The 25,998-nt window shown below is 38.8% G+C and overlaps 1 protein-coding gene across 6 annotated transcripts in view; it reads left to right on the top strand.

The window, feature by feature from the left end:
• Positions 1-6,430: 6,430 nt before the first annotated feature.
• Positions 6,431-25,998, top strand: part of PIK3CG (phosphatidylinositol-4,5-bisphosphate 3-kinase catalytic subunit gamma) — a 35,701-nt gene continuing 16,133 nt past the window's right edge. The window contains exons 1-3 of one of the 6 annotated variants that reach the window (XM_042468434.1): positions 6,431-6,728; positions 15,612-15,757; positions 20,965-22,956. In XM_042468434.1, coding sequence (XP_042324368.1) covers positions 20,977-22,956 — 1,980 coding nt within the window. In that variant the 5' untranslated portion in view covers positions 6,431-6,728; positions 15,612-15,757; positions 20,965-20,976. Of the gene's footprint in view, positions 6,729-15,611; positions 15,758-17,744; positions 17,886-20,964; positions 22,957-25,998 lie in introns of those variants that run through there. The other 5 variants (XM_042468430.1, XM_042468431.1, XM_042468427.1 and 2 more) reach the window with 5 other exon arrangements.

Raw genomic sequence — 25,998 nt, 5'->3', positions numbered from 1 at the left:
GATTTTATGTACAGTGCTGTGTAAATTTACAGCGCTATATAAATAAAGTTTAATAATGATAATAATAATAATAATACTGAGTCTGGTTACTCCCAAATCTGTGCTCAGGATTGTAACAGTCAGCGTGGCAAGTAGGACAGAGCTATCAACTGCATGTATTGCTAAATGGCATGTATTGCATGTAACACTCAATCAGTCAAAATTCTCCATTGCTCCAGGGACCTGAAAAGCAATCCGATGCTATGTATTTATGTAGCAAAGTATTGGATATCAGTCAAAGTTAGAAAGAGATGTCTTTTCTCTACAGTTTGATAAGAAAAGAGGGAGGGTACTTTTTCATCCAACAGAAGTTAGTTTGACAACCGAACTGATTCATGTCTGCACAGCTTTTACCAAGGTACAGTCTCTTGAGCAGAACATTAGATGGAATTGGAAGCCAGCAATTAAAAACAAAAATGATAAAACATTGAAATAAAGCTGAAATGCATACCAAATAAACTGTGACCCTTCACAGTAACCATCTTTCCATAAAGCTGATTTACCGTACCCCTCAATAGCTAATTTGCAGCATTTCCCCTCTGATTAAAAGATCTAGGAAAAGGTCTATGAATCATTACCTCTGAAAATTCTGCTCTTACCTATTTTTATATTAAGTGAAAGGAACAGGTATTCTTATTTATATTCTTATTTAAAGTAGGGATGCAATGTTTTAACTGATTATTTTAAAAAGCTCATATGACTAAAAAGGTGCTGCAGGTTGATCGGACAAAGGAGGGACTTTGGAGCAGAGGTGTAGAGCTGTGAATATCCTCCAATATCCTCAACAGAATGAGCAGAAAGGTCTCCAAAAGTAGTGTTGCTAGCATTGGATTTTGGTATGAATTTGGGGTTAGGGGTGAAGGACCCCTATGAATGTGGGGAAATCACAAACAACAAAACACTATTCTTTTTACCTGAAATAACACCTCTTTAGGAATCTCCAGGTTCACCAGTGCAATTCTGTGGTAAACATCTGGCAGACCTTAAAGCATAAGAATAAGAATAAGAATGGCTTTATTTTTACATGCTCTCAGCCTTAGGGGAAGGTAATGGCAAAACTCCTCTGAACAAATCTTGCCAAGAAAATCCCATGATAGGTTCACCTTAGGGTTGCCATAAGTCAAAAAGACTTGAAGGCATACAATGCAACATACACATACATATATAACATACACACACTACACTAAGCAAAACTACAGATTTTAAAAAGTACTTATTTTAAAAATTGATCTACAGGATGGATGCTTTTGTCCCTGCTCTGCTGCATTTGTATTACAGTATCTAAAAACCCCAAACCTGCCTGTCACCTCAGGACTATTGTTTTTACTCAAATACAGATATAAAAGCTGCAACTCCATACCATCCAACATTTTACAGATGCAAACTGGAATGTATGTGGCCAAACAACATCAGAGTGTGGTCCAGATGGTAGAAGTTATTAATGAGGAAGACTAGACAAGCAAGGAGAGGCTACAGCAGTTTGTGTTTGCTTGAGCTTCCCAGGCAAAATTCCACCCTCTCCTCTCTTCTCCCCCACCGCAGTTAATTGAAATCAAACTACTTCTGCATGTTGGACTCTGTTTCCAGAAACTGAAAGAAACAGAGGATGAGGTGGGAAAGTGGAAAGAGAAAAGAGAGACTGGGACATTTTAAAAGCATCTGAAAAAGGGGGATGATTGAGGATTAATGAAGACTACTCCTGCCAAATTGGGACAGTTGGAGAATATGGCCCAAAACACACTGCAGAAATAATCCAGTCTGAGACTGCTTTAACTGCACTGGCTCAATTCTAGGGAATTCTGGGAACTGTAGTTTTGCGAGACATCTAGCCTTCTCTGTTAGAGAACTCTGGTGTCACAATAAACTACAGTTCCCAGGATTCCCTAGCATTAAACCAGAGCAGTTAAAGCAGTCTCAAGATGGATTATTTCTGCAGTGTGTGCAACTCATATGACTCAAGGTCTAAGATTTCTCTTTTTTCAGGTGACAAACCCAGTTCAAATATCTCTTCTATTGGCAACTGTTTACAGTAATGTTAATTCTGCTTATCTGCTTGATATTCTAAGGAGCACACATAAACCAAACAAGTGAACAATATAAATCAAACATTTACTGTTGTTACTATATGACACTGCAACCCTTTTCCTTCTTTGGACTATACTTTTTGGCAATGGGAAAACTGTATTTTGAAATTTCTGCTTGTCAATAGCTTTTGTAGAAAATGGAAAAAAATACAGTCCTCATGCCTTGTAGCAAATGTAATCAAATGTGAAGTTGCTAAGAGATTAAAAACAGTTTTTAGAGTCACAGTTAAGATAAACATGATGTAGAAAAATATTTGCCAGTATATAAATCACAACAATCACATTCTTTTTATTTCAGTGTTCTCATGTAAGTTCATGACCACAAGCCCCATGTAATTATTTTGAAAGGTGAAATATGGGGCAAATGAATGCATTGACTCCGGTTCCTCTAGTTTATATTAGCAAAACTCATTGCCTGTTTGCTTGACTAATTTTGATTAAAATTGCTTCATCTAAATACCAAATGAGGGCCTTCCTTCTCATTAATTTGTGCAGCTCTTGGTAGTTAGATAGCATCCTTGGATTTTTGTGTCTTTATCTAAAACGTTAAGAAAAAAGTGACTAGTCTAGTGGAAATTTTTAATGCTGGGTAAATAAAAATTCTCAACCCCAGAGAAACAAAGCAACTCATTACATCATTGTAAGAATGTTACCTTACAACTGACCAGGAAAAAAAAGTCAGCTTGCTCCAGTATTTGGACAGAAGCTTGATCTGTTAAAATCAATGTTATGAAGCTTTTCACAGTACAGGAGTAGGCTTGATAACCAGCTGCTATTTGCAGATCAAAATGATGTTTGGTGGGCAGTTTAAAAAAAGCTGGTAACCTAAATAAGAATGGATAAAGTAATTGCTGCAGCTAATTCAGAGGATAAAGCAACTTGCATATACAGCAGCTTTATTATCCTTTCCAATAATATCCTTACACAAGAAGTTGCCATTCCATAAAACAAGGCAGGAATGTATACTGAACATAATTGTGGCTTTATATGGTAAAGGAGATGCCATACTTTCCCCAGAATTGTATCCTTAGGCTGCAATTTCATGCACACTTACCAAATCCCATCAAAAACAATGTGACTTATTTCTGAATAAATCTACCTTGGTGTGTGCTATTAAAACTGTTGTCACGTGGTCTGAGAGAGGAGCTTCAAGCATTTCCATCATTGAAATAATGCAGGACAGGATCCAGTCATTACTTGGAAGGGGACACTAACTGGGAATCTCATGATGCAGGCCATGTTCAAGCTCCTTGAAAGATGGATGAGATACAAATATAACAAAATAATTATTTATTGGGAAAACTCAATACTTAATGCGAAGTCGAAGGCTTTCATGGCTGGCATCCATAATGTTTAGCCTGAAAAACCCACAAAAAACTATCGATACTTAATATTTGCAAATATTTATAAAGTCTCTTAATTTACAAGTGATTGATATTAAAACAGAATACAAACAAAACTGTGGTCATGATATACTCTAGTGTGATGAGGATCAGATTGAATGATTCTCAGGCTGATATCCTCCTCCCTTCTGTTCCCCTTTTACAGCTATGCTAGAGGAGATGAGGAGACTTGCTTCTGATAAGCCACAGTTTAGTATGCCATCTGAACTATAAAATGTGGTTATCCACAAAGTTTGGAAAAGTTAATTTCTGAACTATAAGGCTTTGGGAGTTTCTCTAAACAAGAGGCTCTGTGAATTTTCTCCAAACAGGGTCCCTCCCCCTAAGCTCTGCCAAAATAAAGATATAAAATTTCCAGAAATTTTAAAGACATAGGGAGAAAATTATAGTGGAAAATGAAATGTTTTGGAGGCAAAAAAATGTAATGTAATGTAAAAATTGCAACAGTAGCACCATTTACCCTATCTGTTCAATCCTACCTGTTCAACCTGTATGCAGAAAATATCTTGTGAAGAGCAGCCTTGGACACAGAAGAAGGGATGAAGATAGGAGGAAGGAATATCAACAACCTAAGATATGCGGATGACACCATACTACTAGCAGAAAACATCATGGACTTGAAACAGTTACTAAAGAAGTTTGAAGAAGGAAGTGCAAAGGCAGGCTCAATGCTGAACATAAAGAAAATGAAAATAATTACTACAGAGGGCCTACATACATTCAAAACAGAGGAGGAAATTGAAATAGTAAAAGAATTCCTGTCCCTCAAAGATCAATCAGGAAGAAGACTGCAGTCAAGAAATCAGAAAATTAAGAATGGGAAGGGCAGCTATCAAAGAACTAGAGAAGATCCTAAAGAGTAAAGACCTCTGTACAACTGAGCAGTCAAGTCAGAATCCTACAAGCCACTGCATTCCCTATGTATGGCTGTGAGAACTGGACAGTGAAGAAAGCAGATAGGAAGAAAATCAATTCATTTGATATGTGGTGCTAGAGAAGAGTGCTGAGGATCCCATGGACAGCCAAAAGAAATGGGTCCTTGAACAGATAAAGCCTGAAAGCCAAAATGATAAAGTTGAAGTTGTCGTACTTTGGACACCCCAAGAGAAGGCATGACTTATTACAAAAGCCAATAATGCTTGGAAAGGTGGAGGGAAGTAAAAAAAGAGGAAGACTGTATGCCAGATGGATGGACTCCATTAGGGAGGTCACCTATATACATCTGCAGGACCTAAGCAGAGCAGTGGAGGACAGGAGGTGTTGGAGACGTCCCATCTGCAGGGTCGCCATGTGTCAGGATTGACTCAAAGGCTATTAAAAACAACAACATCAACAACAACCCTGCAACAGGGTGACCAGATGTCCTCCTTTTCCAGGAGATGTCCTGCAATCCAGCCTTGTCCAGGAGGGATTCCAAAATGTCCTCCATTTTGAGCATGACTAGGCTTTTATTTGGTCACACCCTCCGTTTTCCTTAAACATCCTAATTTTTTTTAATGGTGTCTTGTCCTCTTTTGCAGTTAGGACACCCTGCAGAAATAATCCACGTTGAGACCGCTTTAACTGCCCTGAGGCCTCAATGCTAGGGGATTCTGGGAACTGTAGCTTTGTGAACCATTGAGCCTAGGAGTTTATCACACGAAGGAGATTGGGAGTTTATCCCGTGAATATCCCAGGAAAATCACTTAATAATTAGGCACAACGATTTCACACAACATTGCACAAAAGTCGGCATTAAAGTGGTCACAAAGAAGCATCAACGTTTATCTTTTAACTTCTGGGTTTTCAGCAATTATGCATTTCCAATGTTGCTTTATTTGCGCACCCGCGCATGATAATCATTCACCATAATTACTTGCTATTTTTGCTTTATTTGTGGGATGCTTTAAATGCGCTTTAATCTCTCTTTAATACTGATTTTTTTTTTGATAAACTCCATAGAGAGAAAGAGCGCTCTGGGACAGAATAAACTGCAATCCCTAGGGCTCCCTAGCACTCAGCCAGGGCAGTTAAAGCAGTCTCAAACTGGATTATTAACCTGTTCACACAGGCTTTTAAGGAACTTTTATAAGGACAGGCTGGGATGTTGTACCATTTTAAAAATTTTATATATATATATATATATATATATATAGTGTTATCTTCTTATCTTTTTTTATATATAGTGTTATCTTCTTATCTTTTTAAAGTGTGTTTTCTTCTTTTAATAACTATCTGTTTCAATACTGTGCTAATTTAATTCCTTTTAATGTATTTCCCCTCCCCCCCCCATGTTTTTAATTGTACTGCTTTTTAATGTTGTTAAACCACTCTGAGTCCCTGTTCTGGGAAAAGAGCAGGATAATAATAATAATAATAATAATAATAAATTACACACACATATTATACATATATATTGTATATTAAATATACAGTATATATATAAAATATTTAATTAATATTATATATTAATATATTAGTATATTAAATATATTATATATGTATTATTATTATTATTATTTATATCCTGCTCTAGAGTCCATCCATCTGGCAGACATTAAAGAGGAATTAAATTAACACAGTAATAATAATAAAAACTGTATTATTATTATTATTTCTGCAGTGTGTTTTGGACCCTGGACACCTTGCAACCCCCCCATGCCATTTTACACAGCAAAGCTCTGTTGCCACAACTAACGACCATTCCCAGAATTCCAGAGCCTGGAGCCAGGGAGGGCACTTAAAGCGGTGTAAAACCGGATTATTTCCCCAGTGAAGACGCAGTTTTACAAGAACCCTAGTCTCCAGGGGCTTCTGTGGAGCTCTTTTATGGAAGGCCTAGTCAAGGGGGTGGCTCCCCTGAGAAGGAACTCCTCCGTCGCCTACAGAAACTCCTTTTCCTTCCTAGGCCCCTAGGCCCAACTTAGGCGTTTGCCTGAGACTAAACGGAGGAGGAGGAGGAGGCTGAGGAGGAGGAGGGCCTCTTGGGCGGAGCGGGGTCACTCGGCCGGCCATGGTCGGGGCTGAGGCCTGGGGAGGGTGGGGACCGAGGCCTTCTTCTTCCCCTTTGTAGGCGGCCTCCTCCTCCTCCTCCTCCTCCTTTACTCTTCTTCCCTTCTGTTTACTTCCAGGGAGAAAAAACTGAGGAGGAGCCCTGCTGCTGAGGAAAAGCCCTGAGCCAAGAAGAGCCTCTTTGGGGGCGCCCTCAAGGAGTAAGGCGCTAGTAAGCAACACTTGTAGTAGTAATAGTCCCCTCCCCTTTCATTGTTTCTTTCGTAATTTTGGAGTAAGGTTTTTTTATTTCTTAGCAAGTTTTCTTGGACTGCATCCATACTGGAGAAATAACCCGGTTTGGCCCCGCTTTAACTCTTCTCTTTGGTTGAAGAGCTATGGAATTCTGGGAGTTGGAGTTTGTTGTGCCCCACAACAAACTCCAACTCCCAGAATTCCATAGCCCTTGAGCCCCAAGAAGGCACTTGTCCCCAGCCATGACCTCCCCTTGCAATAACCCTCCACGTTGCAGTCAGGCTTATGGCAAGGTTCACCCAGTTCTGTTATTGTTATTGATGCCCATGGTTGAAGGTGGAGATGTGCAGTAGTACTCCACTTATATTATTGTTATTCAATTAAAGAAACCAGCATATCCAGGTTTAATCAACAGTCTCAGCCATGCAAGGTCTAATGTAGCAAGCAGCTTAAACATATAGGTAGTTTCCAGAAAAGGCTTTTGTTGGGTAGTCTCCTCTTACTCCAAACACATAATTTTTATCCTGGCTTCATAGGAGTTTATCACACGCAGGAAAATCCTGTGCAGAAACAGGATTTTAAAACTATTATTATTATTATTATTATTATTATACATTATTTATATAGCGCTGTAGATTTACACAGTGCTGTACATACAGGCAATAAAATCGATAAAAATGAGACCTGCCAATGGCGTACATTCTGCAAAATGCATTATAAAACAATAGATAGTAATGCAGGATAGAATTAGAAGCAGGTTGTTTTTCAGATGTGTTGGTGGAAAGAGAAATAATGCCGACAAAACCTGAAAGTAAAAAGGAGCGGGTTTTGTTGGCTTTCCGTTTGGGTTATTTTTGTGTTGTTTCTCTTTCACGCATAGCTCCAGAAGAACCCATATTAGTGGGTTGTTTCTACTTTCTATTTGTGTTAACCCCGAACGTCATGTGAAAAACAACCTGCAAAAGCGGGTTGATTTCACTTTAAATCTAGTTTCTGCACAGGATTCGCCGTGTGTGATCATATTTCCCTACTGCTTCTTTTGTCTTTTAAAATTTCTTCTTCTTATAGAGCTATCATTTTAAAGAAGAGACAGAAGAAATGCACAGTGTCTTGAAATGTACTGCTAGGAGCCCTTCATTTAGAAGCACCCTTACGTATTGCCAAAGTGTGGCCCTGGGGCTAAATGGGGTCCCCCCAAGCTTTTTTGTTGGGCCATAATGCTCCCATACTAACTTTTCCATCCTGAGACTGAGAAAATGTGACTTTCCCAAGGTTACCCAGTGGTTTTACATAACCGAACTGGGATTCGAACTCTAGTTTTCAGAGTCCTAATCTAATGCTCAGACCACTACATCATGGTAGGTCTTAGGGTTTCCATAAGTCGGAAACTATTTGAAGGCATACAACAACAACAACTGACTGGATTTACAAAGTGGTTTCCGTCACTGGACTCAGGAAATATGTGTGAAACAACCTGAATGTTTAAAGCTGCCATATAAATATTAAGTACTATATGATTTCATATTGATTTCCTGAGGAAGGAAAAGTTTTCCCCCCATTCTTTTGTAAGACTGGAACCAGGGGTCATCTTCTGAGGTTGAACAGTGGAAGATTCAGGACAGAAAAAAGAAAGTACTTTACAAGTGCATATAGTCAAGCTGTGGGATTTCATTTTACAATTTCTGGTAATGGTCACTTGAAAGGGTTTTATGGAAGATAAGGCTATCAGTGGCAAACAGTCATGATGGCTGTGTAACAACTCCAGATTCATAGATGATAAGCCTCTGAATACCAGTTGCTTGGGAACATGAGCAGGAGGGTATAAACTGCACTCATGTTCTGCTTCTAGATTTTCCTATAGATATCTGGTTGGGTAGAGAAGGCTGGGCGAGATAGGCCTCTGTTCTGATCCAGCATCTTTAAATGATTTATTATTGTTGTCAATTGCTGTCAAGTTATAACATCAACTTACGTCGACATTATGAATGGAAGGCCTCCAAGTCACCCTCTTATCAACAGTCCTGCCCTGGAGATTCAGGGGTGTGGCTTCCTTGATTGAATCTATCCATCTGTAATGTGATCTTTCTCTTTTCCTACTGCCTTCTACTTTACCAAGCATTATTGTCTTTTCTAAGTGTGTCATGTCTACTCATGACGTCCCCCAAAATATCTCAGTTTAGTCATCTTGGCTTCTAGGGAGAATTCAGGCTTGATTCGATCTAGGACTCAATCATTTTTAGCAGTCACAGTATCCATAGAACTCTTCTTCAGCAACTGCGTTTCAACTGAGTTGATTTTCTTCCTATCAGCTTTCTTCACTGTTCAGCTTTCACAAATGGGAAATACAATGGCATGGACAATCCTTACTTTGCTATTCAAGGACACAGGTATATCTTTACACTTTGGGATCTTGCCTGGTTCCTTTATAGCTGCCCTAGCATCCACACTGCAGAAATAATCCAGTTTTACACCGCTTTAACTGCCACGGCTCATTGCTATGGAATTCTGGGAACTGTAGTTTTGTGAGACATTTAGCCTTCTCTGTTAGAGAGCTCAGGTACCATGACAACCTACTGATCCCAGAATTCCATAGCATTGAGCCATGGCAGTTAAAACAGTGTCAAATTGGATTATTTCTGCGGTGTGAGTGCAGTCTAGTTTTCTTCTGATTTCTTGACTGCAGTCTCCATTCTGATTTTTGACAGTCAAGGTTTGGAAAATCTTGAATTATTTCAGCGTCCTCATTATCTACTTTAAAGCTATGTAAATCATCTGTGGTCAGTAAAAAACGTAGTATAAGATCAGTGCAATTCCTGGTCTCGTTTTCTTTTTCTAAGGCCTGCCAAAATAAAGCTGCTTCGGGTCTTTTTGGAGGTATGCTGTTTAAATGATGCATGCATCCTAAGAATCTGGAAGCTGCACCAAAGCTGCACTCCAGTGCTTAGGAATGGAGGGTGGCTTTGGTGAGACCTCCGGACTCTTAGGACCCAAGCATCATTTAAACAGCATACCTCCAAAGAGACCCGAAGCAGCTTGATTTTGGCAGTCTGTAACAGGCCTAAGTTTTTTTGAGGCTATGGGTGTGTTATATCTGCATGACACTACAGAAATCCAGTAAAGACAAAATTGTTTTCTTTTTTTTATTAATGATGATAGTTCCTTATGCTTTTATTATTTTTGCCTGCTCCTAATAAATTGGCAAAGAGATTACTTACAGTTCAAATGTTCCTTATGCAGGACTGCAGAGCTTGTTAAAATGTGTGTGTGTGTGGGGGGGAGTAAGTCTGAATAAATTCTATTTTTAATACATCAAACATGGTAATTTTATGCCAAACTAAATTACACATAGACACTTTATGTTCCAAAGTGACTTTTAATCTGTAAATGATGCTTAACATGGCATTTAAAAAGAAAAAAAATTCTTTTTTTTTTTCCTGCAAAGAAATGCGGAAAAACTGTTATTTCCATGCTTCAAAGTTTTCGTCATTTTCTGTGGTTACTAGTTGGGAATTTTCAGTCTCTATTTTTGAGCTGTTGAATATGATGTTGATGGAGCACAATTGCCTTGAGCCTTAGGGCCCAAATGCATGGTGTTAGGAAGTTTCTAATTAGGGGAATTTCTTAATTTAGCTCAAATTGCTGAGAGGGGTCCTAACAACACCCCTCACAAGACTGTGTCCCTTAGTGTATACCAGAGGGCCAAATGATCCCTTAAGAGACGATACAGAGACAGACTGCTCCAATTAAGTCTAAATATTTATTAAAAGGGAAACAAATGCACAGCAAAGGACACACACACACACACAATTCTCAAGGAGGGAAAGGAGGGAGAGAGTTGAGAGAGGCAAATCTACGGGAAATACTTACTTCCGAAGGCTTCTCCGGGAACCGGATGTAGATGATGGGAAGACACGGCTGCCGAAACATGGGGGAAAATGGCTGAGGGAGCGAAAATCAAAGTCTGGTTTGACGTGGAGCCAGGCTGTATTGTGACTATAGCAGACCTGGGTCTAAGGGTTATATAGGAGCCCTGGTGGTGCAGTGGTTAAATACCTGTACTGCAGCCACTCACTCAAAACCATAAGGTTGTGAGTTCAAGACCAGCAAAAGGGCTCAAGCTCGACTCAGGCTGGCATCCTTCCAAGGTTGTTAAAATGAGTACCCAGATTATTGGGGGCAAATTAGTTTACAGTTGTAAACCGCTTAGACACTGCTTAGGCAGTATGAAGCGGTATATAAATGAAGCTTATTATATAGGGAATCATTGTTCCGGGTTACGAATGTTTTTTCGGGTTACGAAAAAACTTTTGGTGCTTTTTTCGGCTTTTTCGCACGGAATCGCGGCTTTTCCCCATTAGCGCCTATGGCAATTTGGCTTACGAAGGCTTTTCAGGTTACGAAAGCGGCCGCGGAACGAATTAATTTCGTAACCCGAGGCACCACTGTAATTTTTTTTGCAAGCTGGAACCAGAAAAACCTTCAGCTTCATAAGAAAGAATGGTTGTAAAAGAGAGAGCTGAATCACATCAGCTCAAAGGGTTGGCTTGATGCCGCCTCATTGAACGCCAGGTTGGGTGGCCCCAACCCAGCTGTTTGCCAGCACGAAAAGAAGAGGGAGAAAGTCACTCCTTTTTGCACTGGCAAAATGCCGGCTTTTCCACCGCCATGGTGGCTTTTCAGTGTTCCTGCGGCATGCAGAGTCTAAACACTGTGCTGCTGGAGCGCCGCAAAGCTGCCCCCATGTGGTTGGGTGAGTCACATCCCAGGAGCTTCCTGACAGCTTGGGGGTGTTGTCGTCTAAATGACACCTCCCAGCTGCTGGGAAGCCACTACAAAGAGGCCATCTGTTTTGCCCCAGAGTTTGGAAAAGTAACTTTTGAGGAGTGCAACTTACCAAAAGGGGGGCTGTGGAAGCTGTAACTCCTGAAAAGCAAATTTCCAAAAATTTACAGGTTTTTACAAGAAATAGATAATTAGCTGAAAATTTGGAGTATTAGTTTGTTAATAGTTTGTTTCTAAAGACTCTGGAATCCACCCAGAAAACATGAATTGTATACACATTCCATTTATATCTGAGAAGCTAGTGCTTGCCTATAGATTTTAGTGGAATTTAATAAGCAGATGTGATTATCTTTTGATTGTTTGGGGCTAAATCCTGTTCCTAATGACAACTTACTAGAGTAGATCCACTGAATCATTGAAACTTAGTGTTGACTCACCATGTTCCAGTTGATTCAGTGGGACTAACAATTGGATCTAGCCTGTGCTATTGAAAAATCACTTCTCTACCCAGCAGGACCTTCAAAGCAACATATAAACTTGAATAAAACAATACATAATATCACAACAGAATAAATGCTAAGACAAAGTATTATTTAGAATCAAGCTGGAACAATAGTAACTTACATCAAAGACCTACTGAAGCTTCAGTTTTTATTGCCAGTTGAAACACTGGCAAGGATGAAGCCAGACTGGCTTATTTGAGGAGTTTCATAGCTGGGTGTTCCTGCATATCTAGCTTGGACACTATTCTGTGGTTAATCTTCTCTGAACTGTATGCTGTCAGGAGTCAGACTGAGTTCTTTCTTCCTTTCTTTCTAAAGAGGAGCCATATTTTGAACTAATAAAGGAGAAAAAGGCAGAGCTAAGGAGAACTAATAAAGGAGAAAAAGGCAGAGCTAAGGAGAACTAATAAAGGAGAAAAAGGCAGACTAAGCTCCCAGAATTGCTGATGGAGCATAACTGCTAGTTCAAGCTTTATCTTTTTACTTTTGCCAGAGCTTTTCACGTTTTCTTTATTTTGTGTGGTTATTCGTCCAGTCATTTGAATTGTGTGTTTCAAATAGGGTCAGGGACATCACTAGGGCTGCATCCACACTGCAGAAATAATGTGATTTTACACCACTTTAACTGCCGTGGCTCAGTGCTATAAAATTCTGGGGACTGTAGTTTGTTGTGGTACCCAGAATTCCATAGCATTGAGCCAAGGCAGTTAAAGTGGTGTCAAACTGAATTATTTATACAGTGCAGATGCAGTGTAGAGCTTGCTTATTCAAAAACCTGCAGGCATGCATACATTGCACACACAGCTGGTTTTATTTTGATGTGTTATTGCAGTGTGTGTGTGTGTGTGTGTGTGTGTATACTGTGTATATATATATATATATATATAAAGAGAGAGAGAGAGAGAGGATGACATTCTATTAATGGTTTTAAAAGCAATGTATTCAACTGTTTCTCATACTTCAGAAAGTATACAGTTTGAAGTTTTACTTATATGCTGATTTATTAAAATATAATTGATTAATCATCTGACTTTTTTTACTGATCAGCCTAAAAAATCTGTTTTATGGCCCAAGCGTCAAGGAAAATATTAGTGTACTAGTCAAGTTCAAAATAGGAACTATTATTTACATTGTACAATTATGTAAATTGCACCAGAGTAACAAAACAAAGATTTTCAGTCTTATCCATGTGTCTCCAAGGCTTTTTTTTTTTTTAATCGTGTAGAACTTTGCACTATTATTCTGTATTAATATACGCACCAGTTCTTGGAAATGCCTTTAGACATGCATAACCTCACCACAAAGGGTTGTTAAGAGATACAAGCATTTGCATTATTACATATTGTATGCATTAGGGCATGGACAGTGTGTTCCTGAAACACAACATTCTTCTTATTTGAATCCCAACAGAATTCAGGTACCTCTTGGCATGTAAATTTCTGAAACTTCTTCTTTAATAATAATTTAAAAATAGGATTCATGAACATTCCCCTTCAATGTGAAATCAGGTATGCAATCAAATATTTAAAGTTTATTTGTGTATTCAAAATAATCTCTACAAATGAAGACCTGTGCTCCCTTCTCATCGGTTTGACCACTTCTGCAGTAAATTTTTTTGTGAATAGGATATGTATTTTTGGCATCACTTCAGAAAAAGATATTGTAAATATAAAACACTTCTATCAGTGCTTTGTGTTTAAATAGTACAGAGATCATTCTGTAGAATCAGTAAGTGTCATATTTTAATTCTTGATTTAAAAAAAAAACTAATAGAAAAATGCAAGTTGTTATGTTTTCTGACCTGAGTTCTTTTCTGAGATTGATCATCCTGATAAATAGGCATCTGTAACTTACTACATTTTTACATAACAAAATGAAGCAAGCATAACTGTCATAGCTTCCTTGAGTGAATTCTAGAAAGGCCAAATCAAATCTTATGTAGGAGCTGTGGGTGAAACCGGCCAGCCAGCCCTTATCTGGGTCTTTCAAATGAAAAAACGACAGAGGAGTGATGCTGCCAGTCTGAGTGTAGGGGATGACTGCTTAACTCTTTCCCTTTGTGCCACTCCCTTGCTCAAAATCAGCCCTGCAAAACTGCTCTTTCTGCTGTGGACTGTGGGCTTTTGCATCCATTACTGCCATTGGTTGGAAAGTTGCTTATTTTGAGTAGGGAAATGGCAGGAAGAATTAAGTAGCCCCTTCCTCCTACCATTTTTCTACAGTACTTTTGATTGTCACTCTAGTCAAGTTTCATTTCAAGAAAGAACCCCAGTCAGGAAGCTCTTCCTATATCTCATGTGAAATATCTACTTTGTGGTCACTTTTGAAAGAACCTGGTGGTGGGAGCTCTAGTCTATTATAGTCTCATGCCCATTTTTCATGTGATAATTTCCTTCCCTCCCCTGCTCTCTCTTTAGGTCTGAATCTCTCTCCTTTATTCTTTTTCTGGTATATTTGCTTGAGGAATATGAACTTCACATCTATTATAGCCCTCAGATGTAATCAGGAGGAAGGTTGTTATTTCTATTAAACATTCAGTTACCTTCACTATTTAAATATACAAATGGCATTGCACACACCAATTGAAAACCAAAACAACTTTGCAACACAGTTGTTGGATCCTACATGATGATGTTGAATGAGCCTGAAGTACTTGGCAGTAACAGAATCTCGGCCCTGCATTGAACACATTTCCTGCTGTGACAGAGTTCTTGTCCATTTCTTTGCAGTATAGGGTTAGGAATTGTGTAGTCCTCTAGCCTTTGTTAGATTGCAGCTTCCAAGAGCCCTAGGCAGGATAAGAAGCAATAAGGGATGCTGGGAGTTGCAGCTCAGCATTATCTTGTGGGAGGGTAGATACAGTTCTTAAGAATTAGAAAGTGGTAGTGCATGTAATAACTCCTGTGATATCACAACCATTGGAAATTTAGGCTCTGTTATTATACAGAGGCAACATGGAGTAGTCAGTGGTTTGAGCGTTGAACTACAATTCTGGAGATCAGGGTTTCATTCTCCACTCAGCCATGGAAACCCACTAGGTGACCTCGGGTGAGTCACACATTGTCAGTCCCAGAAAACCCAATGATAGGTTTGCTTTACGATCACTATAATTTGGAAACAACTTGCAGCCGCATAACAATGACAACAATTGTCCATGTTGGGTTTACCTCAGTGGTAGGTTGGAGCTGGATTGTTTGGCCTTGATTTTGGGGCATAAGGTTTGGTTGTAGTCTTGACATTTACAATATATGACATTGCAAAAGCTGTGCAGAACAGGGACCAGCTCTGACGTCTTCAAACATTTTAGTCACAGCCTTTAAGCACATAATACCTACTAATTTTATTTAATGCAAAATGCTTGTGTTCTCTGAGGCACAGAAACAGGTCATGGTGTCAGAGAAGTGGAAAGTGTGGTGTGACTCTGATTTACAGATATGGTTGGTAGCTCAGTCTATAATAAGGTGGAAAACATGGCTGAAAAACCTCGCTTTTATGAGGAGCCTATTCAATGGGCTGCTGGATCAAATGAGTTTGCTGCTGTGTTTTTATTCTTACTTTGTTTTGTTCTCTTACAGAGTTGCTCTTGTGGACTTTTACTTCAAGAATGTAATTCTATGAAGATGAGGAATGATTTTTGTCACAGATATTGCTCCACTTCCCCCTCTGGAGCCTGTTAGCGTCAGAGTTCAACTGTGAAATTTTTGACCACTGACAGAACAAGGTATATAAGCCATAATCAGGGAAAGTTCTTTTAGTTTAAGGTCATCTCACTTATATGGTGTGTGTGTGTGCGCACACACATGTGCATATTGGCTGTGCATGGGAACTATCTTTTTTCTCACTCTTTCTCCTCCCTTCCTTACTTCTTCTCTTTGTCCCCAACTGCATGTTCCCAGGCCTTCTTCCTTCTCTAGCAAGCTGTTGGGGAAGAGAAGAATTACTGTAACTCATGTCTGAATTGATCAGAGTTTGAAAGCTGCTTTTTTGGAAGAAACCTGGAATCCACCGCCAGCATGACTATCAAAAACTGCTAATACACGTGTAGCCCTCAGATAAAGGCTGAGCACCCTGCAGTCTGTGTCAAGAAAGCAGTGCTTCAATAGCCATGCTGGCTGGCAAAATTCTGTCAGTTGTAATCCAAAAAAGTAATATTTCCAAGCTCTGATTCCAGCCCCCTTGATTTCTTCCCTTTTGTCCCTATGGACTCCCTCACTTTGGAAAAAATGAGGCTGAGAGTCACATCCCTGGCTACTTGTTGCTTGAGGAATGCAAATTGTTTTTGCCTTTAAACTGACCTGAGTGCAAAGTGTGACTTAGTTCTTAACAGCAAAGATTTTTGTTAGAGAAGGTGATGTTTATTTGTTTATTAAAATTATAACAGTTTCACACACAATGGCACTGTTGAGCAATATTGGTAAATGACAGAGATCAAAGTGACAATGTATGGATAGAAGTGTTTAACAACCTTTTGGGCAGTTTTTAACTACATACCTCTTAGTCCTTGATCACTTCCTTTCCTGTATATTATAAGCTGTTGTTTTTCAGAAAGGCTATAAGCATGTTCCAGGTGTATATTTTGTGAGGAACAAAGTGCTTATTATTTTGGAGATATTTATTTGCCTCACTGGCTCCATAGAGCCTTCCAGGATACCATCTGGACTGGGAGGGGATGAGTGCCCTGAACACATGGATTGTGGCTGAGTAGCTGTCTAATCCAGATGCCTGTAACTGAAAAATTCTCTGCCTGGAAGCACATGAGTTGTATTCAAAGGCTGCAAAATATAACACCAAAAGATGTATGGTTTGAACTTGAATTGTTATAGGACTTCCATCCTTTTTCTTTGCCCAGAAGAGCATTCCTCAGATATTTGGTCCATTTTCAATATTCTTAATGCTTTATTTTCCCACCTGTTTTATTAGTTACAAGATTCCCTTGAAGTCAGGCCCCTCAGTTTACTTAAAAGAAGAATGAATTTATTTCTTAAACTGAATATCCTGTAATTTTCTCACCCAGTTATTAGTTCTTAACAAATTCTTCAGGCATCTTGAGATCAGTCTTCTGCCCTTCTAGACTTTATCTTCTGGCATCGATAAAAAAAATTGACTTAACACAAGAGTATGCAGAAATTTTTCCACACAATTGTGTGCAGGTTGTTGCATGAGTTCACTGTTGTAAGTGCTATAGAAGAGGAATAAGTCTCTTGGCAATTTCCCAAAACCACACTGTTAGTGCAACAGAGTAGCCATCTTCATGAATTGTTGTGATGATAGGGCAAAGTGCATTCAGTCTCATAAATGTAATATGGATCAATGAAGATTCTTTGAAAATGGCATTCAGCCCAAGTGGATCTGGGCAGGTAGTGGGAGGAAAGCTGTATCTACTCTGGATTGTGTTCCTCCCTGGATTGATGCACTCTTTGCTCCTGGCCTCCCATTAAACTAGTAACAGTGCAAAATATGATGCAGTTTGTACAATTTTTCTCCATACTTAAGAATTCATTTCTTGATTTTTGGGACAGCTTTTATCATGTGCCCCACCCATGTTTCAAAAAAAGTGTTCCTCTTTTTCTGGTTACCATTACCGTAAGTATTTGACTGCTCTAACAGGAAAACCATTGACTGCTTTTTTCAAAAAAACAAAACACAATCATGTTTATAACCAAGTGGTTTAAAATTTCCTTCCTGGTTCTAGAGCACTTCCTTTGCATCTGTTTATCAGAGCAAACAAGAAAAGCAGAACATCTTACACGAGTAACTTTTCTTGTTGTGAGTGGTTGTTGTTTTAGGTAGGCTTAAAAAGCTATACAAATGAATCTTCTCCAGCTGCTCAGTTTCTACTTTGCAACCAGGTAATCTTTTGTTAAATATTGCATCTTTTTGTTTTATTTTATTTGGCACTTAGGAAAACTAAAAAAAAGTTCGAAGATTTATGCAATGATGATGTTTGCTTTTTGTATTCATTCCTTATTCTAACGTTTTCTGGTAACAAGATATGGAAGGGGTTGTCATATGGATTTGTATATGTAATTTTTTTTAATGTAAATGTTGCTGTTAAATAACAGACTTCCTATGAGTTAAGGGAACACTAAATTAGAACTTGTCTTTGTCCGTTAATTTTCATTTCATTTGATGTTGTAGAATTTAAACTGTGAGAAATAATTTTTGTATAAACGAGATAAGATGAAGATAGTGTCTCCTGGGGGCAAATTATGAGTTTCTACTAGCTTTCTTTGCTTATGAATTTCTACTAGCCTGGACTAAATGGGTTTTGGGTTTGATCTATCAAAGCCAATTTGAACTATGTTAATTTTTAAAAATTGCTTGGTACGCAGTACACATTTTTCTACAATGTCTTTTCAGCTCTCTGCTTCTGGTTGTGATACTGTTTTAAAAATTCATAATTAGTATTATTTGAAGTATAGAAATATATAGCTAATCATTAATTTTTGGTATGTTAGCATGCGGTAGTGGTTTGAGCATTGGACTACGACCAGGGTTCGAATCCCCCCAATGCCAAGAAACCCACTGGGTGACCCTGAGCAAGGCACACTCTCTCAGCTTCAGAGGGGAATGGCAAACCCCCTTTGAAGAAACTTGCTAAGAAAACCCCATGATAGGGTCACCTTAGGGTCACCATAAATCGGAAATGACTTAAAGGCACACAACAACAACAAGGCAAACTTATCTGAGGATTGAGAGTGTGTAACAATAAAATTATTAATTAATTAAATATATAGCTTCTAACTTGCATTTTATTCATTTATTTATTTTTCTCCAAAACTGAGACTCAGCATGGCTTACAAATTATAACAAATACAATATAATTAAAATATGCAAAATAACAACATTTAAGATGGAATGAAACTATTACCAGTTTAAAATGTACAATAAGAATGTTGAAAAGCAGTTTGAGAGTAGTAAACTTCAAAAAGTACAGTGAGAGTTATTAGTATGACATACATTAAATCATTGCAATTGTTTAATTTTATGGTGTAACATTATGCTGATAATTCAAATTATGCTTTTGTCTTTATGCTTCTGATTTTCTGAACAAATCTTTCAGAAGGGATGACCACCTAATACTTGGGTAGGATCGACTGCATTCCTTTTCAGCTCCTCCTAACCCTACTGCAACCATGTAGGATAAGTAGAATGATATTCCAGAAATCAGAAATCACTTCTGAGTGATTTGGGAGCAATTTTCTGCTATTCTGGGCTAGCTCCTGTCCCAAAAAATTACTAGGACATAAAATTGTGCCCCCAGAATTTTTTTCCCTGGCTCAAGAAATTTTCTATTTTCCATCTGAAAACAAATTGTACTGTTTTCCGTTGGAGGACTGATAGGGTTCAGGAGGCAGAGTTTGTATGGGACTCCCACCCATGGCTGCATGAGCTCTGGTGACATGAAATAATTTCTTATTCAGAAGCTGGAAACATACTTTAAATTCCTAATTATCTCCATTGGTACTTCAGAAGTCAGAATCAAAGTTATGGATGCCTGGGTGATACATCCAGGATGAGCTCCTAGAATTTTTCTTAGTTCAGTGTATATGTAAATGGCATACTAGTAGATGATATACAAGTAAATGGATTGTTAGTAAGTCACTTACTGTTTTTATTATAATTTAAAACTTTTATCTTTAAGCGTTTGTATAGTAACTTGGATGATGTTGATGAAGATGATTATATTTTTATGTTGTGCCTTTCCCCCAATTTGAGACTCAAGGCACTGTACAACTGATGTGAAAAAATAGTTTAAAATCATAAAATACAAAAGTTAAAAAGTAATTAAATTATCAAAAAATTAGAACCAGTTAAAAACAGAAACCATAAGGAACACAATAGCACAACAGAACTAACAAATAGAAAATCCAACAGTCCCACCTAAACAGTCTGTCCTCAAAGACTTGTAAAAACAGAACAGTCTTCACCCATGTGTAGAAAGAGTGTAAGGAGGCTGTCAGTCTAACCTCTCTGGGAAAGGAGTTCCAGAGCCCAGAGCTAGCCACTGAGAAGGCCTTTTCTTGCGTTCCCACCAGACATACATGTGGAGGTGGTGGGACAGAGGGGGGGGGGAGAAAAACCAGAAGGAAAAAAGCAGTAGTGATGGTGGAAATTGATCCTGCTAAACAGTAAATACAATTGTGAGGTGCCTAATGAAGTGTATATTTAAAATTAAACACAGATCACCTTAATGATGGGTACCCTATGCATGCTATTCTGAGCACTTGAAAAGATAGCAATAATTCCAAAGTTTACCTAGCATCCTGCATTGTATGTACGTATTTGTAACCTAGATCTGTAACTGCTCTGTATTCAGCCATGCTCCATATTCACTACAGCCATGATCACAGTTTCCCCTCAACCTATCTTAACAGCCAGCAGCCACATTGAGTCAAGGAGATGTGTTCTGCTTGCTATCAGGGTGCAGCAGGATGACATTTCCAACCCACTCCCACCAGGGTTCTCTAGTATGACACTAGAAATTGCTGGTTGCAGTGGGTTGGAAGCATCCTGCTGTGTTCTGATCACCAGCAGAACAAACTTCTGACTATATAATAATATTTTCAGACACTACGGCTGTATTTGCTCACTATTCCCCAAAGTTAAAAGTCTAAATGATATTGTATTGTTAGTCCCAACACTAAATTGGTGAAAGTTATTTAAGTGCTGAATTACCAAGTTCCCATTGATGCAATGATTTATTCAAGTTGAGACTAACAATTGGATTTAGGCTAAGCTGTTTTAAATCCAATTAGCATTAAAGGGGGAAAATCAAAGGGAATTAAAAGGCTTTAAGTTTTGCTTGTTCATGTTGCCTACCAATATGTGAAAATTATTTTGATGATTGCATTTAATGAAAATCCAGCAGAAATACACTGTGCACAGAAAACAAAAATGATCTAATCCTTTTCTGTATTTTCCTAGATACCCTCTGGCATGGAGCTGGAGAGGAGTGAACAACCTGTTGTTATGAGAGACGACAATAAACGGAGGAGAAGGAGGATGAAACCACACTGTACAGCAAGCAGTTTGTCTGCAACAGAATTGATAACCATTGAATTTGTTCTGCCCACAAGCAACATGTTAATAGATATAGCCAGCAACTGTACAGTAGAACAGATGAAAGCACAAGTTTGGATGCGAGCAATAGAGCGGAATCAGAACTCAGAATACTACCATAAATTCACTCCAGATCAGTTCGTTCTTCACTACCAAAAGAAGGGTCAGTGGTATGAAATTTATGACAAACATCAAATAATACAGACACTAGACTGCATATTGTATTGGAAAGTGTTACAAAAGAAGGTTGGGAAAATTCATGTGGTCCAAAAGCAAAAACCCACAAAGGAAGTTCAGGAGTTTCAAAAGCAACTCAATTACTTGATTGGCTATGATGTCACTGATATAAGTAATGTGCATGATGATGAGCTGGAATTTGCTCGCCGTAGATTAGTCACTCCACGAACAATTGAAGTATCTTGCAGAGATCCAAAATTATATTCATTGCACCCTTGGACTACATCCAAACCACTCCCAGAGTATTTGCTTAGTAGAATTGTCAATAATAATATTTTTATAAATATCCATAGAGGAACAACTAGTCAGAAGATTAAAGTGGCCAGTGATGACACTCCAGATATGATCCTTCAGAGCTTTTTCACAAAAATGGCAAAGAAGAAATCTTTGATTAATATTCCTGAAGATCACAGTGAACTAGACTTTGTCCTTAGGGTAAGTGGCAGAGATGAATATATTGTAGGAGAGACACCTATTAGAAATTTCCACTGGATAAGACAGAGCCTTAAAAATGGGGAAGAAATTCATCTTGTTTTGGATGATCCACCTGACCCAAACCAGGATGAAGTGCAAAAAGAGGAATGGCCCTTGGTAGACGACTGCACTGGAGTTTCAGGATTTCATGAACAATTGACAATAGATGGCAAAGATCATGAGAGAGTATTCACTATATCATTGTGGGACTGCAATAGGAAATTCCGGGTCAAGATAATTGGCATTGATATCCCAGTGCTACCAAGAAACACAGACCTTACTGTGTTTGTTGAGGCTAATATTCAACATGGGCAGCAGCTCCTTTCACAGAAAAGAACTAGTGCTAAGCCATTTAATGAAGAAGTCCTGTGGAATGTTTGGCTTGAGTTTGATATCAAGATTAAAGATTTACCTAAAGGTGCATTACTGACTCTGCAGGTATTTTGTGGCAAAGCACCAGCATCATCCACTAAGGCTAACCTCCAGCCACATGATTCCCCCAGTCCAGATTCTAAATGCAAAACCCAGCTTCTCTATTATGTAAATATTTTGCTGATCGACCACCGCTCCCTGCTTCGGACTGGTGATTACGTGCTCCACATGTGGAAAATTTCAGGCAAAGGGGAAGAGCAGGGGAGCATAAATGCTGATAAGCTTACCTCAGCCACCAATCCAGATAAAGAGAATTCAATGGCTATCTCAATTGTTCTGGACAAATACTGCCACCCAATTGCCTTACCTAAACACAAGATAGCAGTTGATCCACAAGGAGACAGGACCAGAGCTGAAATGCCAAACCAACTGCGCAAACAGCTTGAAGAGATCATAGCCACCGACTTGCTTAATCCACTTACTCCTGAAGACAAAGAATTACTGTGGCATTTCAGATATGAAAGCATAAAGCATCCAAAGGCATATCCTAAGCTTCTTAGCTCAGTGAAATGGGGACAGCAAGAAATAGTAGCAGAAACATACCAATTATTAGCTAAAAGAGATGCTTGGGACCACAGCACTTTGGATGTTGGATTACCAATGCAACTCTTAGACTGTAACTTTTCAGATGAAAATGTGAGAGCCATGTCAGTACAAAAACTAGAGAGTTTAGATGATGATGATGTTCTTCATTATCTCTTGCAACTAGTTCAGGTAAGATGTACATTCTTCAACATCTGGCGTTTGGTATATGTGTTTGATTGCAGGAGCATTCTGACGTTAGAAACATAGTTTGTTTTCAGATTCCACTAACTGTATTATAATAATGTCATATCAGCAAAAACCATTAATAAGCAATGAGCTGATATACATATGCATGTCTATCTTAAGAATATTCAACAACATTTGCTGTCTAGCAGCTGACCCTATTATCTTTGAGGTGGCAACAGGAGATAGGGACATTCTTATCTGATGGGTCATCCATAAATGCAAATTGCTACTTCAAGTTGCAGCTGACATTCAATGAGCATACATGCATGAAGCAAACCTAAAATTGTAGTTTATGGTTACCACTAGATTGTCACCATGGCCAGAGTGGCCGAACAGTTTGAGCTAGTACTCTGAGGTGAAACAGATGGCCCATTTGTACTGCCTTCCAGACTGCTTCATAGTGTGGCGCTTTGACGCCACATACCCTGAAGCTGCCCGGAAGCTGGCTTCATGCCACCCAGTTGACAATATGTGGGCTGGCTTCCAGGTGCTCTGGCAGAATGGGATTTATATGCTGCATGCCGCAGGAGTACCGTAAAGCTGTGACGGGGTGGGAAAGGCAGTCTTTTTGCCGGCGCAAAAAGGAGTGTCGATTTGCCACTTCTTTTTGTGCTGGCAAAAAGGTGGATTGCGGCTGCGATGTGTGGTTGCCACAGTCCCAATTCAGCTTTCTCAGGGGGAGCTTCAAGCCACCCCTTTGGGGTGGTCTGTTTCGCCCCTTGGTGCCTACAATGTAGGCCCTACATGCTCTATATGTGTTGCATTAGTATTCCTAAGGACATTGTTGGAAGGTTTTAAAAAAAAAGATTAGTTAATGTCTGGGGGTAAGGTAGGGAACTCTCAATCCCTACCTTAACTCTCAATCCCTACCTGAGTGACAATTAAAAATGCCCCAAACTGACAAAAAGAAATTGTGAAAAAGATGCAGCAACTTGCCTTTAAAAAAAACCCTCAACCTCCCAGTCCTTCACTTACTGCCAAAAATTAGGTCAAAACAAGTCAGAGAACTCAGGAAACAGAAAAGGGAAGTCATGTCTGATCTCTTCGGGGTGGTATTTTGGTCTAGTTTTCAGAAATTATATTTAAGGCTTCTCTAATTTAGCAAGAATATTCCTTTTGGTATAATTTTCCCAAATATTTCTTCCATCCTACCCAAAGATGGGAGGAGGAGAGAAGAGGAGTTTCTGTTAGGTCAGTGCCTCAGGGAATGCCCCTGGGATGGAAAACGTGTACAAATTAAAATGTGAAAAACATAATCAATGTAACAATTCAACAATCAAATTAGCAGTATAAGAAAGTGGAATACTAAGATTAGAGAGTTCATCAGTTGTTTGAAAAAGCAGAGTAGATCAGACTGCTTTAGTACTCAGCAAAAAAGAGAGAAGGATGGAATGGATCAGACTGAGTTCATAATGTGGGGAATTCCAGAGGTTGGGTGCTTCTGTAGGTCCATACTCTACTAGTCTAGCTAAAGGTGGGGTGTGGAACAGAGGTCTCTCCACGTCTCATAATAAGTGGACAGACCCATATGTGGGCAGACATTTCACTCTATACAATTATAGTACACTGCCATGGTAACATCCTATGGAATCTTAGAGTGTGTAGTTTGGTGAGGCATTAAAACTCTCTGGCAGATAATTCTAAATACCCTTCCCTAAATTGCAAATCCCATGATTCCTTAGAATGGAACCATGGCAGTTAAAGTTGAATTATAGCACTATGGTTGTGTATGGTTATGGGCATATATAGAAGTCCTTCAGATACCTGGACATGGCTTTTAGGGCCCTAAAAGCTGTAAATGTTGTAGCAGGCGCTTTAAAGTGGGCTCAGAAACAGTTTATAATTCACTTCATATATCTTACCCACTCATCTGATCCAATCCCTTTATCAGCATCACTGCTTCTTTATCATCTGCAGGCAGTTCTTATTCACCCCTAGACAGGTGGCTAGTGACAGTACAAACTAGATTTCATAATTGTACTAGTACTCTCCTTTTACTTGAAATGAAGCCAAATACTTTGCAGAAGTACATATATGGAGCTTTTAGGAAATAATGTTTATGTACAGGTTATTTTATCAAAGAATCTAAATGTGGGAAATTAGCAAATAATCTATATTATTCAGTAGTAATAAGATCTATAATTTTCTTACTTGGTGAACATCTGAAAGCAAAGTTCTTACTTGGCACTTGAAAGATAAGAAAAGATATGACCTTCAGTATGTAAATGAAAGCTGGGAGACTCCATTATCTGAAACCACACATTTCTCTATTGAAAATGTATGAAGCACTGCAGGATTAATGATACTTGATGTGCAGGGTCACAGGTGATAACTTACAAGTGAGTAGAGAAAAGTTTATACATTGAAATACTAAATAAACTACCAGCTCATCCAATTGGAATGTAGCCGTAAGTAAGATCTAGGACAAGGATATAAACACTGCTCTCCAATATGTTTTAGAAAGTGTGGAAGCACAGGTATAGCCCAGGATTAGACTGCTAGGAATGTTTCTCTTGTTAGAGAGACCAGATGATCACCTAAATTGTGGATGGAATGGAAGGGGTTCTAGCTCCATTGTCATTTTTCTGTTCTGCTAGTAAAGGAATGAGGAGGAGGAGGATTGTACTGGCAGTTCGCTTGACAAAAACCACATATTGACACGTAACGCTTCATATTTAAGCAAGTTCCTGGTTTAAACTTAGACATCTTTTTGTATTTTTATAGTTTTTTGTGCGTTTTTCGGGCTAGAAGAGTTTGTTTCTGACGTTTCGCCGGTATCTGTGGCTGGCATCTTCAGATAAATTTTTGTATTCCTTTTTGTTTGAACTTGTCAGAGTATGGGGGGGAAAATACTTTTGGGGTTATACCTCTATTTGGCAGGCTCAAGAAGTCATTTCCAGATTTGGAATTGGTACATCAGAAGTATTACAGTATGTGTTGGTTGTGCAATATATATTTGTTCCATGATTTAGTAAGGAGATAATT

Source organism: Sceloporus undulatus, chromosome 5 (assembly GCF_019175285.1).
Source record: "Sceloporus undulatus isolate JIND9_A2432 ecotype Alabama chromosome 5, SceUnd_v1.1, whole genome shotgun sequence".
In the NCBI taxonomy this organism is placed as follows: domain Eukaryota; kingdom Metazoa; phylum Chordata; class Lepidosauria; order Squamata; family Phrynosomatidae; genus Sceloporus; species Sceloporus undulatus.
Note: the sequence above shows the minus strand (reverse complement) of the source record. Positions and strands in the feature narration are given on the sequence as shown.